Source organism: Hippopotamus amphibius, chromosome 2 (genome assembly GCF_030028045.1).
Source record: "Hippopotamus amphibius kiboko isolate mHipAmp2 chromosome 2, mHipAmp2.hap2, whole genome shotgun sequence".
NCBI classification, from domain to species: domain Eukaryota; kingdom Metazoa; phylum Chordata; class Mammalia; order Artiodactyla; family Hippopotamidae; genus Hippopotamus; species Hippopotamus amphibius.
The window spans coordinates 171,434,713-171,448,236 of NC_080187.1; the positions used below are offsets into that span (position 1 = coordinate 171,434,713).

At 48.0% G+C, this 13,524-nt stretch overlaps 3 protein-coding genes across 5 annotated transcripts in view; 2 read left to right on the forward strand and 1 right to left on the reverse strand.

Moving 5' to 3' along the window:
• Positions 1-13,524, reverse strand: part of LOC130846061 (cathepsin G-like) — a 51,806-nt gene that overhangs the window by 31,213 nt on the left and 7,069 nt on the right. The gene's annotated exons all lie outside the window — the stretch shown is intronic.
• On the forward strand, positions 1,877-4,511 carry LOC130846063 (chymase-like). The gene is made up of 5 exons (XM_057724034.1): positions 1,877-1,934; positions 2,332-2,482; positions 3,218-3,353; positions 3,579-3,833; positions 4,216-4,511. Exons 1-5 carry the CDS (start codon positions 1,877-1,879, stop codon positions 4,357-4,359), a joined length of 744 nt encoding a protein of 247 aa, XP_057580017.1. The 3' UTR covers positions 4,360-4,511.
• On the forward strand, positions 9,477-10,384 carry LOC130846062 (borealin-like). Its single transcript, XM_057724033.1, has one exon. The coding sequence runs from the start codon at positions 9,548-9,550 to the stop codon at positions 10,382-10,384; it is 837 nt and encodes a 278-aa protein (XP_057580016.1). The 5' UTR covers positions 9,477-9,547.

Here is a 13,524-nt window from a genome sequence, read left to right on the forward strand (position 1 = left end):
TTATGTAGACCTTACCCTCTTCAGTCTCATTGGAGAAGCCCTCTTTAGACATGAAACAGGCATAGGTTGGTGGTATTCAGCTAATTGGCAAAATTAATTATATAGACAAAACTAGTGATTTCTGGAAAGGGAAATGTTCATTGCATCCTGCAACTGCTAAGGAAGATTTACAATCATGAAAAACTCCAACATGGATGGAACCTTCAGGGTCAAGCCTCAAAGTCTTCTCCATATACCCATGCATTAACCCCCTCTAAAGAACCCAAAGAGTTCATCCAGACTCTTCTTAAATATGATCACTATTGACTAATTTATTATTCTTTTAAGCAACCTATCAACAACCTGCCAAGTGACTACCTCAGGGGATCCCATTACAGATTCTTCAGGCAAGGGAAGCCTAATCTCTTCAGACTAGAGAAAATGGACTGCTGTTACTACAAAGGAGGACTGAAGAAATTTAGGAGTTCAAAGTTCCAGCTTCATCAGATTCTGCCCAGATATATTCCCATCCCAATTTGCAGGAACCAACTAATGCCTTAACTTTATATAAGAGACCCTACCAGGCTGGGAATTCAAAATGTGCTGCAAGCCATCATAGGATTAGACATTGGTTTGGCTTTTAGAAATCTCATGTCTGTGGAAAATAGCAGATGTGCTTGAAAACTCAGTTATGATAGTTACGAGTTTTGTTACCTGATTCATGTTAAGGTGTCTGAGTCTAAATTCTACGTTAGTAAAGTGATGGTAACGGTATTTCCCAAGGTTGTGGTGGGGAAAAAAAGAGTTAAACCTCAGACACTGACATCTGTGTATATTCTATTTCAATCAAACAAGCTTGATTGCTACTGTGACAGTAGGATACCCCAGGGCTCCTGGAGCAAACCATTCTTCTACATCTACATTCCCATTAGTGAGTCTCTATTTCTCTATTTGTCTTTGGTGATAGAACAGAAACGGCCCTTCGTTTGAAATGAATAAAGTCCGATTCTGAGCCATAAGCTTTGATGGGCAGGTTCATAAAATTTAGATAATAGTACCTTCTTCACAGGGTTGTTATGATAGTAATAATACACCTAAGAGCGTGACAATAATTGATATGCATATTCTCTCAACAAATGCTAATTCCAATCCCTTGGGCTCTTGTAATAATGTATGTAAAGTCCAGTTGTAGGGTTTGATCACTTCCCCCAACTAATCTTCTTGGATCATTCCCTTCTTCCAAAGAAGCTTTGGTTTGGAGAAAGTGAGATCCACATCAATGTTTTTTCACATTGCAGGCAGAGGGGTGCAGCTTACATTTTACCATGGAGTGGAATAAAATGGAATGGAATGGAGTGGAAACTAATGGAGAGCATTGCACATGATAAGGATAAATTCTGTTCCTGAAACTCTTGATTCATTCACACGTGTGTGAGTCTGTGCTCATGTGCTCACACGTAAATATAGTATACGTATTGGGTCTTCTTGCAAAATATATTTCCTACTGTGGGTCATGGCCTTAAAAGTGCATACACTTCTGAATGTTCAGTGTAAAGACTCTCCCCCACCCATGTCTCTGATGGGCCTTTAATGAGCTTCCCCACCTGGGAAAGACATGATCCTTCCACCTTCCACCACAGATGAGGCACCAGGATTGAGAGCTCATCCCTGAAGCCAAGACTTGGGAGCTCTGGACTCAACCTCGTCTCGAGCAAAGCAGAGGGCATCTCTGGGGGAACTTCCGATCAGAAAGATAGCCAGCTCAAAATGAGAGAAGAAAATGTGATCATGCAGTTCCTGCGGTTACCAGCCCTGCCCTGCCCTTGCTGGCTGGGAGTTATAAACCCAAGACTGGAAAACAGAAGCAGCACCTGCCCTGGGCAGCCTCTCTGAGAAGATGCATCGTCTTCCTCTCCCCCTGCTGCTCTTCCTCCTCTGCTCCAGAGCCCAAGCTGGTGAGTCTTGGGGTCATTACTTCTGGAAGCTGCAGAATCAGCTTAAAGCCACTGTGCTTAAACTCCTGTGTTCGCTTCACCTCCTGGCCTTGTAATCTGGCCGATCTATGAGCATTTATGGGAAATGGAGGAAGTGGAGACACGAACCTGGAGAGCTTGTCCTGCACGGTGACAGAGGAGGGCTGAGCAGGGACAGAATGGGAGTGGGGGAAATCCAAGGTGAAACATGATGACATGGTGTCTGAGGCCGGCTTGGCTGCTGTGTCTGGAGGAAGAAGAGCAGAACCAGAGCCACATGAGAGGGAGGATGGGCAGAATACAGGGTGAGGATGGATTCGAAAGAAGCCTCTCCCAATTTTAACCCCCTGTGTTCAGGCCCTGGGGTTCTCTGTTCCAGGGGAGATCACCGGGGGCACAGAGAGCAAGCCACACTCCCACCCCTACATGGCCCACCTGGAAGCTGTCCCTCCCCAGGATAAGCCGATGACTTGTGGGGGTTTCCTGATAAGAAGGGACTTCGTGCTGACGGCTGCGCACTGTGCAGGAAGGTGAGACAACAGGGTCCTGTGTATCTCCAAACGGGAGGTAAACAGCCAGGGTGGCAACCACAGACACCCCCGGGGGGGCCTGAGGGGGAGCTCCTGGGTCTGGGTCTCTTTAAGGAGAGGCAAGACTTGGGCTTAAGGAAATCGGTCTCATAATTGAATAGCCTCCCTGATCCTCAGTCACTGTGAGCTCAGCTCCCCTCAAAGGAAACGAGGCCCCATCCCAGCGCCCCTCTTCTAAAAGTAGCTCCCTCTCCCCAACCCCAGCACATGAGATATGGACTCACTCTTCAGGGTCCCATCCAGTTCTCTGGGCCACTTCCTCAATGCCCTTTTCAAGAACACTGGCCTTTAGTTCCAGGGACCTGAACCCATCCTTTCCATGGGAGACAGAGAACATGCACCCGAGACCCTACCACTTCCCCCTTTCCTCTGACACCTCTGGCTCCAAAGGGCTGGCCCTCATTCGAATGCCCTGACCGGGAAACGCCAACCCTGTCCCCCGCATTTTCCATGGCCTGCTCAGTCCCCAGCAAGTCCCAAGGGTCCTGGAAATTGTCTCTGTTCCCTGGGAAAGCTCTTCCCTGAGTAAAACCCAAGCCCCTCCAATACCTCAAGTGGCCCAGAAAAAACAGAGGTGGGAAGAGACCACTGATCCTGGGAGAGACTCCATCCCCTTTTCTCGGGAGAAACCCAAACCGTCACTCTTTCACCTTGTCCTTCTTCTCCCTCACAAAGGTCTATAATGGTCACCCTTGGAGCCCATAACATAAAAAAGAAAGAAGACACATGGCAGAAGCTTGAAGTCATAAAACATTTCCCTCCTCCAAAATACGATGACTCTATTGTTCGCCATGACATCATGTTACTGAAGGTGCAAATGCTTCCTTGGGCTTCCTTCTCCGCTTCCTGGTCTCCAGGGCTTCTCCTTCTGGTCCCATTGCCCTGACACCTCCCCAACCTGCCTCTTGACGGCACCCCTCAACACACCCCTCTGGAAGTAGCTCTAATGTGAAGCAACTTGCCCTGTCCCTCTTTTATCGTCTCCAGTTGCCCCCAAACCCATTTCTAGCACCGACAGCCCTCATCTCCTTCACAGCTGAAGGAGAGAGCCAACCTCACCCTGGCTATGGGGACAGTCCCCCTTGCACCCCAATTCAACTTCATCCCACCGGGAAGAATGTGCCGGGTGGCTGGCTGGGGAAGAACAAATGTGGAGGAACCGGGCTCCAACACTCTGCAAGAGGTGAAGCTAAGACTCATGGAGCCCCAGGCCTGCACACACTTCACTCCTTTTGACCACAAGCTCCAGCTGTGCGTGGGCAGTCCCCACATGACAAAATCTGCATTTAAGGTAATCCTCAGACTAGGGTCTTGCCCACAGTCACTGTTTGGGGTCCAGACATCTCCTGGAAGGAGATGGAGTCAAAAGCGTGTCGGCCAGTGACAAAGTCTGAGATCACTGGACAGAGGAGCTGGAAGCGCCCCTTGCAGGTCGTCCTCCCACGGCCCCGTGTAGTCTCTGACCATCCCTCCCAGGCTGCTGCACAGGGTCACAGGGTGCCAGGAAGGAAAGGAAGAAGCAGTATCAGACAGAGACATATAACCCCATGAGGAAGCAGCGCTTCCAGGTCTGATGCTAGGCCTGAGCATCTCAGAGTTGGGCCCATGGGGAGGAGCAGGTGGTTTCCCTGGCTCACCTTCTCTCTCTCCCCCTTTCCCTCGCTGTCCCACAGGGAGACTCAGGGGGCCCACTTCTGTGTGCTGGGGTGGGCCAGGGCATTGTCTCCCATGGACAGTCGGATGCAAAGCCCCCTGCCATCTTCACCCGGATCTCCCATTACCGGCCCTGGATCGATAAGGTCCTGAAGGAGAATTAACCTGGAACCGGGGCCAGCCTGAAGGGAAATCTGCAACTGGACCCAAACAGGTTCTCTGTGCCACTCACTCTGGATCTGCCTCTGGTTGCTGCTGAAGTCCTGCCACATCCCTAAGCCTCAGGAAGGTTCCTCCAGATCACAGAATTTCCAATCATTCTAATGCCCAAGAAATCCCAGCTTCCAGACCTGAGTGTGTGTCTCCTCTCTCTGCTGCTCTCTCCTCCCAGCATCAGGCATTCCATAAGCCTTGAAAGGGGTGGGTGTGTGATGTGTGTGTGAGAGAGAGACGGAGAGGACACAGTGAAGAAAAACAGGGAAAGAAAGAAGAGAAAGGGATTCCCTGGAGAGGCAGGACCTCTATTTCCAACATAAAGAAGAAATTAGACCAGATCTTTCCTCGCCTTCATTGTCAACTCAATACCAACTCTGATTTATCAGAATCACTAAGAACATTTTGAACTGTAGGATGTTTAGAGCATCCCTGACCTCTCCCCACTAGATGCCAGTAGCAACAGCCCACTTGCCACCTCCAAGTTATGAACCAAAAATGTCTCCAGGCTTTGCTAAATGTCCCGCAGGGGAGTTTGCAGTGGGGCAGCGGGTGGGCGGGAATCACCCTCAGTTGAGAACCACAGGTTTAGATGCATGTGGTTCCACACTGGGCCCTCCTCACAGTCCACCTCGATAAGAGAAGACCTACTATCTGTGGAGCTTTGATCTGAGACGCAGAGAAGATCATCTGTCACTCACTTCCGCAAAACAAACATGTGGAACAGACAAGAGGAGGGATAGCATCACAAGTTCTACGTGAACAACAGCCACAAACGGCTGCTCCCTAACCCGCAGGAAGTTGAAGGCCTGTAGCCTGCTCAGCCTCCAACTCCTGCCAGTTGAGGGACTGGCTAGAGGGAAGAAAAAGGGCAGGACAGGGACGGACACAACAGGAGCCTGTGGCTGATACCGCTCCTCACTTCAGAGGGCACGGTGATTCCCTTCAATTAAGTTAACTCTTTCCCGAAATTCATCTTTAATAAATAATCAGAGATATACACAAAAGTTTATGAATAAAATTTTAATATCAGCATTTTCAATAGTAGAAAAACTGGATTCCCAGTCATGGAACAAAGTTTAAATAGTAAATTCATATGATTGAACATTTTGAATTTATTAAAAATTTATTTCAATACATTGAATCATGTAGGAAAATTCAATGTAAGAGAATGCTTTTTTAAAGCAATATAAATATCTCCCTATAGCAGAATCTCAATTTTTGTAATTATATATTTTATGTATGTATAGGAAGAAAACTAGAAGTAATTAACTTCCAAATAATTATGATGGTTATTCTAGAGGTTCAGATTAATAACTATCTTTATTTCCTTTATATGCTGGCTCCAAACCCCTGGTATTCTAACTGTTTCTGACTTACCACCATATATAGTCCTACCTGTACATAAGCACATACACCCATTCATTCTTGGTCCAGGTTTGCTCTGTGGGGAGTAAATACCCTTGCGCTCCCAGATCACATCACTCAGCCCAACCAGGATGCTGCTGAAGAAGCTACGCCTTCATGGGATCCCTTGGGCCAGCACACAGGCATGGTGGTCTCTCCTTGTCAATTAGTGCCTTGCTTGGATGTTTTTTTGTCTTTAGCAAAGGTAGTGGTGGCCAGGGATTGATACCCATGGTAATGGTATGAGCTGGGAAGTATAGCTGACTGAGCTGATCAGACGTGCTGGATAAAATGGTCCTGACGAAGCCTTCCCTATGCCACCAAAATCCACTTGCACCTTCTTACAGTATCTGGATCTTGCCTTAGAACAAGATGCCCATCCTTCTTTCCTGAGAGGGAAGATACAAGTTCAAACCTTCAATTTTTTTTGTTTATGTATTTATTTATTTATTTATTTATTGGCTGCGTTGGGTCTTTGTTGCTGCATGCGGGCTTTCTCTAGTTGTGGCGGAGCAGGAGCTACTCTTCAATATGGTGCGCGGGCTTCTCATTGCAGTAGCTTCTCTTGTTGCAGAGCACAGGCTCTAGGTGCACAGGCTTCAGTAGTTGTGGCACATGGGCTCAAACAGTTGTGGCTCGCGAGCTCGAGAGCGCAGGCTCAGTAGTTGTGGCTCACGGGCTTTGTTGCTCCGAGGCATGTGGGATCTTCCCGGACCAGGGCTCAAACCCGTGTTCCCTGCATTCGCAGGTGGATCCTCAACCACTGCGCCACCAGGGAAGTCCCAAACCTTCAATTTAATAGCCAATCACAATCTCCTAAAAAGACTTCAAGAGGGTTGGCAAATCGAGCTACAGGCTCCTCTGCTGCAGCCACCCCTGGGTCTTAATTGATATTTCTCATCTCACCCCTCTACCACCCATTCTAGGTCTCCCTCTCCTTTGGCCCGCACTTGAGCTGGTCTGAGTTATATGTCTGCTGGGGTTACCCAGGCCTCTAACCCTGAGGAGGCTGAGCCTTTAGTGGCCTTATACTTGGCAGGTTTGAGTGGTCGCCGTTGCCCATTTATAACTACTGCTGAGCACAAAAGTACAAGGGATGCCCCCAGAGAATCCCCTGGGTTCAAGTCACACTCTTCTCTTCCCTCTTTGTACAGTAGCAACCCTAGCTTCTCATGGGCACCACGGTCAATTACTCCAGCCAGGATAGTACCTCTTCCCTCGCTGCCTGCTGATCCACCGATATAAGGAGCCCAAAATGGCTGGGTGACAGTCACAGCTTCCAGTTCATGGAGCCTTTACCACCTCCCTTGGCAAAAGCATTTTCTTTCTAAAAATTCAGACCCACAGCAACATGGCTTTTAACTTTACTCACTCCACCTAACCCCAGTGAAACTGCAGTAACTAAAAGAGCCATGCTTTGTGGAAGTGAATGCCCTCTTTCTCCTTCTCCTTTTCTAATCTTTCATCTACCTTCTCCTTTCCTTCCACCTCTTCCACCATCCCCACACCTACCCAAATCAGGCCAGGTCACACATAAACCAATATCAACTCATCAGAAGTGTCCCTAAAGGTGATACTCAGTCCCTGGCTTCTGGCGGTCTCTATCCCTTATACCCTCTTATCTACACCAAAATCATGTTTGTGACTAAAAATCAGAGAACTCTCCTGAGCCCAAGATCTTAGGACAAAGTGGGAAGCATCATGGGCTGCAGGTCTCTGGAATCTCAGGTCTAATTAAGTCATCTACAGTAAATGAAAGGAATCAGGCCTATGACTGAGAGGCCAGTACAGGGCAGGATCTCTCCAACCCAGGAAAGGGACCCTTAGGCCTAAGCCAAACCTGGCCCTAGAGCCACCTCTAAATGCACCTGAAATCCAGCCTGCCACTAACATCAGAGCGACCCCAAATTTCTAGAGAATCCTAGCCAGAATTTTTGAAATTAAGCCAAGCCTCCCAACAAATCTTTTTCTTAAAATTCTTTGCCACATATTTAATACTCATCACCACCTACCACCGGAACCAGGACCAGGAAACTAGCACAGAAGCCCTCCATTCCCAGGATACCTGGCAAAAGCCTAAGGTGAATACCAGACCACAGTTCTAGGATCATCAGACTTCACTCTAATTTATAGGAGACAAGGAAGACAGGGCTTCCTGCCTGGCTCTTCCTTCTAAAGTAACTCTCCTGCCTCCACAGCCACCCACACCTAGGCTCCCCACACCAAGAGACTGCCAACAACTCCTCCTCCCTCCTGTCTCAGAGCCTGGGAGTCCTCACTCCAAATCTAGTTAGAAGTTCAATATAATGTGAATTGAAGAAAGCAGAACATTCAAAAATATATGTTCACTTTGATTGCAACAGTGTGGAATACTGTACGTTTTGGGAGAAAACTGGACAGAATTCTTCAGAAATGGAGATGACTGTGTCAGAAATATAACTAAATAAGTGGCTTATCTATTCTCTTTAAAATTATTTCTATATTTTCACAAATGACAAAAAAATGAAAAATGCAGAGAAACAAAAGTGCTTTCTGAAACCGCTTAGATGCTCAGCAAATGATCTTATCCCTGTTATTCCCATACACAGCACAGTCCCCAGGGAGCAGGGAAACCACAGGACACAGTACCATGCTGCCTAGGGAAGAAAATGGGGGAGGGTAGACATCCTCAGGACTGCTCAGAGGCTGCATTAAGAGGAACCACCTACGGGAGAACTTAAAGGATGCCCTGAAGCCAGTGTCTGGGTCTGCCTCAGGCTGTGAGCCCAGAAAAAATAAGCTCTTCTTGGACAAAGAGTGTGGAAAAAGCTGTTGATGCCATACGGATCTCTTCAACCAGCCCAACCAGAAAAGACAAGATCAACCACCAGTGCAGATTTGGTTCAGAGATGCAGAGAAAGTCATTGCTCTGGCTGTCAGATGCTACGGTCTGATAAGAGGAGGGAAAATGTTACAACATCTGCAGGAGAATTAGCCCAGATATAAGAGGATTTCCCCATGCTATGGAAAAGAACAGCCCAGGACCTGCCGAGCACAAACACTAGATAATTACAGTCCAAAGCAGCCAGCTGCCCTGGGTTCCACCAAAAAGCTAGGACAGAGTAAGGAGGCTAGGGACTTCTCCGGTGGTCCAGTGGTTAAGACCATGCTTCCACTGCAGGGGGCACAGGTTCAATCCCTGGTAGGGGAACTAAGATTCTGCATGCTGAGAGGTGCAGCCAAAAACTTTAAAAATAAATAAAAATAAATAAAAAAGAAGTGAGGGGCCTAAACAGGGTACCCCCACCCAGAGCTGAGCCTTCCCCTAAGGCAATGGGAGCTGTCTCCCTCACTGCCTCCCATCATTCCCTCAGTTACCTTGGTAACCTCGCCATCCAGCTTGACCTTCAGAATTAGTGGATAAACCTAAGGAAATCTCCCAGATATTAGAGCAAAATAGAAGACTGAAAAATAATAGAGAAATAAAAAGAAAACTGGAGCACCAGTCTAGGAAATTCATCATCTGAATAATAGAAGTTTGTGTCAACATAACATTAAAACATTTTCAAATAATTTACTTCCCAGCACCCTTTCTTAGCACTGGAGGATGTGCTCCACCAACACAGAAGAACAAACCAAGAAGTGAATTAAGATCCCAGGATGGGGTTAGCCCCGGAGCTGCTCCCTCTCAGCTGAAGTGGCCAGGTTTTCCTCAGCCCCTATTTCGGGACTCACAGCCTCCATCGCAGCGCCATGGCTCCGGCCAGGAAGGGCAGCAGTCGGGCGGCCAAGGCCACCTCGGTACGGAGCCGAAAGCTCGCCTCCTTTCTTAAGGACTTCAACCGTGAAGTGCAAATCCGATCCAAGCAAATTCAGTCAGACAGGCAGAACCTTCTCAAGGGGATGGAGAACTTGTACAACATCGAGATCCTGTGGCTCCCCAAGGCGCTGCGCGAGATGAACTGGCTCAACTACTTCGCCCTTGGAGGAAACAAGCAGGCCCTGGAAGAAGTAGCAACAGCTGAACTGGATATCACAGAAATAAACAAACTAACAGCAGAAGCTGTTCAGACACCCCTCAAATCTGCCAAAACACGAAAGGTAATACAAGTGGATGACATGATAATGGAAGAAGAAGAGGAAGAAAATAAGAATCCTCAAACTGCAAGGGTTAAAAGATGTCCTCCATCCAAGAAGAGAACCCAGTCCATACAAGGAAAAGGCAAAAGTAAAAGGTCAAGCCATTATGCCACCATTACCCCAGCTGTGGGCCGACTGGAGTTGTCTATGTTGAAACCAACTCCAGGCCTGACACCCAGGTTTGACTCAAGGGTCTTCAAGACCCTAGGCCTGCGTACTCCAGCAGCCAGAGAGCGGATTTACAACGTGTCTGTGAATGGCAGCCCTCTTGCCGAGAGCAAAGAGATATTCCTTACTGTGCCAGTGGGAGGCGGAGAGAGCATGCGGTTATTGGCCAGTGACTTGCAGAGGATTGATATCGCACAGCTGGATCCAGAGGCCTTGGGAAGCATTAAGAAGCTCTCTAGCCGTCTTGCTCAAATCTGCAGCAGCATACGGACTCACAAATGAGTCTGCTATTCCAAGAAGCCAGATTTGACAGGATGGACCTTCAGTGGGCACTTCTGGGACCCTAAAGAGACCTCTACCCTTCGGCTTATTGTCTGTTTGAGTGTGAAGTTCCAGAGCAGGGAGTACCGTTCCTCTTGGAGAATTCAGGAAACTTTGCTATTGGTGCCTTCCAACCCAGGTGACAGACACTGCCTCTGCGTCCATACAGTGCAAACTTCCTGCCCTTCTCCCAGCTGAATGCTCCTTCCTGCTCTCAAAGCTGCCGCCTCTGCCTCCCGTGGCTCCGCGTCCTCTTCACCTGCCCTAACTCCAGCCAAGGCAGCACAGAGGAGCCGCATGTTCTCAGGAGGACTGCCGCCTCACCCTCACCGCAGAGCCCCCTGTAGCTGGCATTTCCGCCCTGTGCATGCTTGAGGCTGCGAGTTTTAGGCTCAGAGAGGTGAGCTCTGTGAGAGGGCAGCTCCAGGAGGCTAACAGGGACTGCGCAGATGGGGCCAGGACCTGTCACAGCAGTGACCACAGCAAGACACATCTCCCCTCCCACGCCCATCCCCTCCCTCCTGTGGTGGGTACTGACAGAGCTCTGCAATCCTACACCTGCCATGCCCAGTAGTTTTGTTTCAAGCTGACTTGTAGATTACTATTTTGTATTGTTCCTATGTACCAAAGACCAAAACTTGGTTTTTAGGCAGTTTCCATGTCTTGCTTCTCTACCTCTCCAGTTAGTCCAGTTAGTGGGAATCCGGATAAGAGAACTGTAGAGTTTAGATCAGTGTGGTGTTTTTACATGACTGGCTGCAGAGGAACTCTAAGCTCTCTGTGGTCCTGTGGGCCCCACCAGGTCTGTATGTAGACTTTGTAGAGACCTCTCCTCTCTTCTGAGATTCATGGGGAAGTGGTATAGCTTGTCTGGTGGTCTCATTCCTCGCGTTTGGCCTCTGCCCTGGTGTGGGCTGTCATGTGGGCACTGAGATCCCTGCACTCTAGCCAGCACCTCTGCCCCAAAGAATCATGGGATGTGGTCCAAGAACGTGGGAGCTGAGAGTTCCCACCCCAAGCTTGAGAGCACAGCGCTCTGTGTGTGGCTCTTTGTTGTACTTTGTATTATCTTCCTACATGACCATTCTAGTACTCCAGTCCTGTTCAAGATGTGTTCTTTTCAAGTTGTTTCATTCTCCCTTTCCTGAGACTTTTGTACATATTGTTTTCCTGAGTCATGGTATCTGTACGCTGACTTATTCTAATCAGAGCTACTGAAAGGTACCTGTTTTCAATAAATTGTGGATTTGTTTTTAATTGAAAAAAAAAAAAAGATCCCAGGATGATAGCATTTGGTGTGGGGAAAAATCAAAAGAGGGGAATGTGGCTAGTTTTTTAATAAACATTCTTGCAGAATTACTTACTGATTTAACTATCTGCGTGTATATTTGATAATGATAAAGTATAGCAAAAGACAGGTATAGAGTAGTTGATTTACTCAGGAATAGAGCATTCCAAATGCAGAGTGCTGGGAAAGAGTACGAGTCCAGCAGATGGCAGCACTGAGCAGCAGGCAAGACACCCTGGGAGACAACCAAAGAGCTCCCCTGTTGGGGTGGATGGTGAGGGAAGACAGGCATTCCCCGCACTGCAGGGTTACCTGGTTCTCATTTTAGTTCTGGTGGGAAGACATTTCTGTGCATCACCAACAGAGACGACAGTGGTGACAGGCAGGCAATGACTGCCACAGGCAGTGCCATCAGCTGCCAATGGCCTCTGCACAGAGCTGCAAACTGAGAGCAGCTGGAAGGCTATTTTGTGCCTCCACAGAAATCAACCTGTGGGGGTGGGGGTTTGTCCCACCTTCTTCCAGGGAGTCCAGCACCCCCAGCCAGATGTCCAAGCTCGGGGCAGAGGATGGCGGGGGGGGGGGAAGCACGGGCAGGCTGGCTTTGACCTGGTCTCCTCTCCCTACCAGGATTCACCTCCTATGTCATCCTAGGCGTCCCTGCCTTGCTCAAGATTCAACTTACAGAGCTTTTCATTTCCTCCTATGTTTTCCTTCTGCTCCTTGGCCTCTGCCTTCACAGAACCCAAATTCAAGGTGAAAAACTATGATTCTGACACCAAGTCATCCCATAAGTCTCAGTAAGGGCACTTGGTCATTCATTCACTCACAGAGGTATGTGCTATTGGCCTATCTCCCTATAAGTGTTAATACTATACCATTAAGCTATAATATATTATTATGATAATTATCATATCAAGCATCATCAATGTTGTTAGTCATCATCATTGTGGTTGTTATTGTTAGTATTATTGATTGTTGTTGTTGAATAAAGTTTCTTGATCCATGACAAAAAAAAAGTCAGCTCTGAGCCAAGGAAGAGCTGGCCCAGTGCCAGGCAGGACTGGTCAGGCAGCCCTCAAGGTCCCCAGGCGCATCGGAGTCCAGCCCAGGTCGCAGGGGAAACATTGGCACTCTCTCTACAAAACTTCACCATGGGGCCAGTGCTTAGGCCCAAATCTGTGTGACCTCAACGATGCCCAGCACTTGTGGGGAGGCACAGAGGAGAGAGGGGTCAGTCCTGTTGAGGGCAGTAGGGCACTAGTAGGGCAATGTTCCCTGCACTGGCTGAGAGAGGACCAGACCTCTGATTCAGATGGGACCTCTTTTCAAAAGCAGCTCAACCCTTCACATCCTGACCAGCCTCCCCCTGGACTCAGAGCCCACCAGACATCAGCTTCCTTCAGACTGCCCTGGACTTGGGGCTAGAACTCCCCCAGCTGGCCACCTACAGCATGGCATCTTTGGAGCAAAAAGTTTCCTCTCTGCTACTGCCCTGCCTTCAACCAATAAACAAATCTTACTGTGCACCTACAGTGTCCCAGGCACAGGGAGACAAGAATAAATAAGTAAATAAGTAAATAAGACAGGCTCAGTGCCTGCCCTATCAGAGCTCACAATCTATGAGGCTTTTGCCTGATTTTAATATTCCAGGAAGAGCATAGCTTGTCAAAAATCTGTTTGGAAAAAAAAAAATGTAATAATCTCATTTTGAAAAAAAATACAAGATGTGAAGATGTGTCATTTGTACAGAATAACACAAAGTTCACAAATATTATTTCATTTAATCCCAAAATCACAGCATGATTAGAGC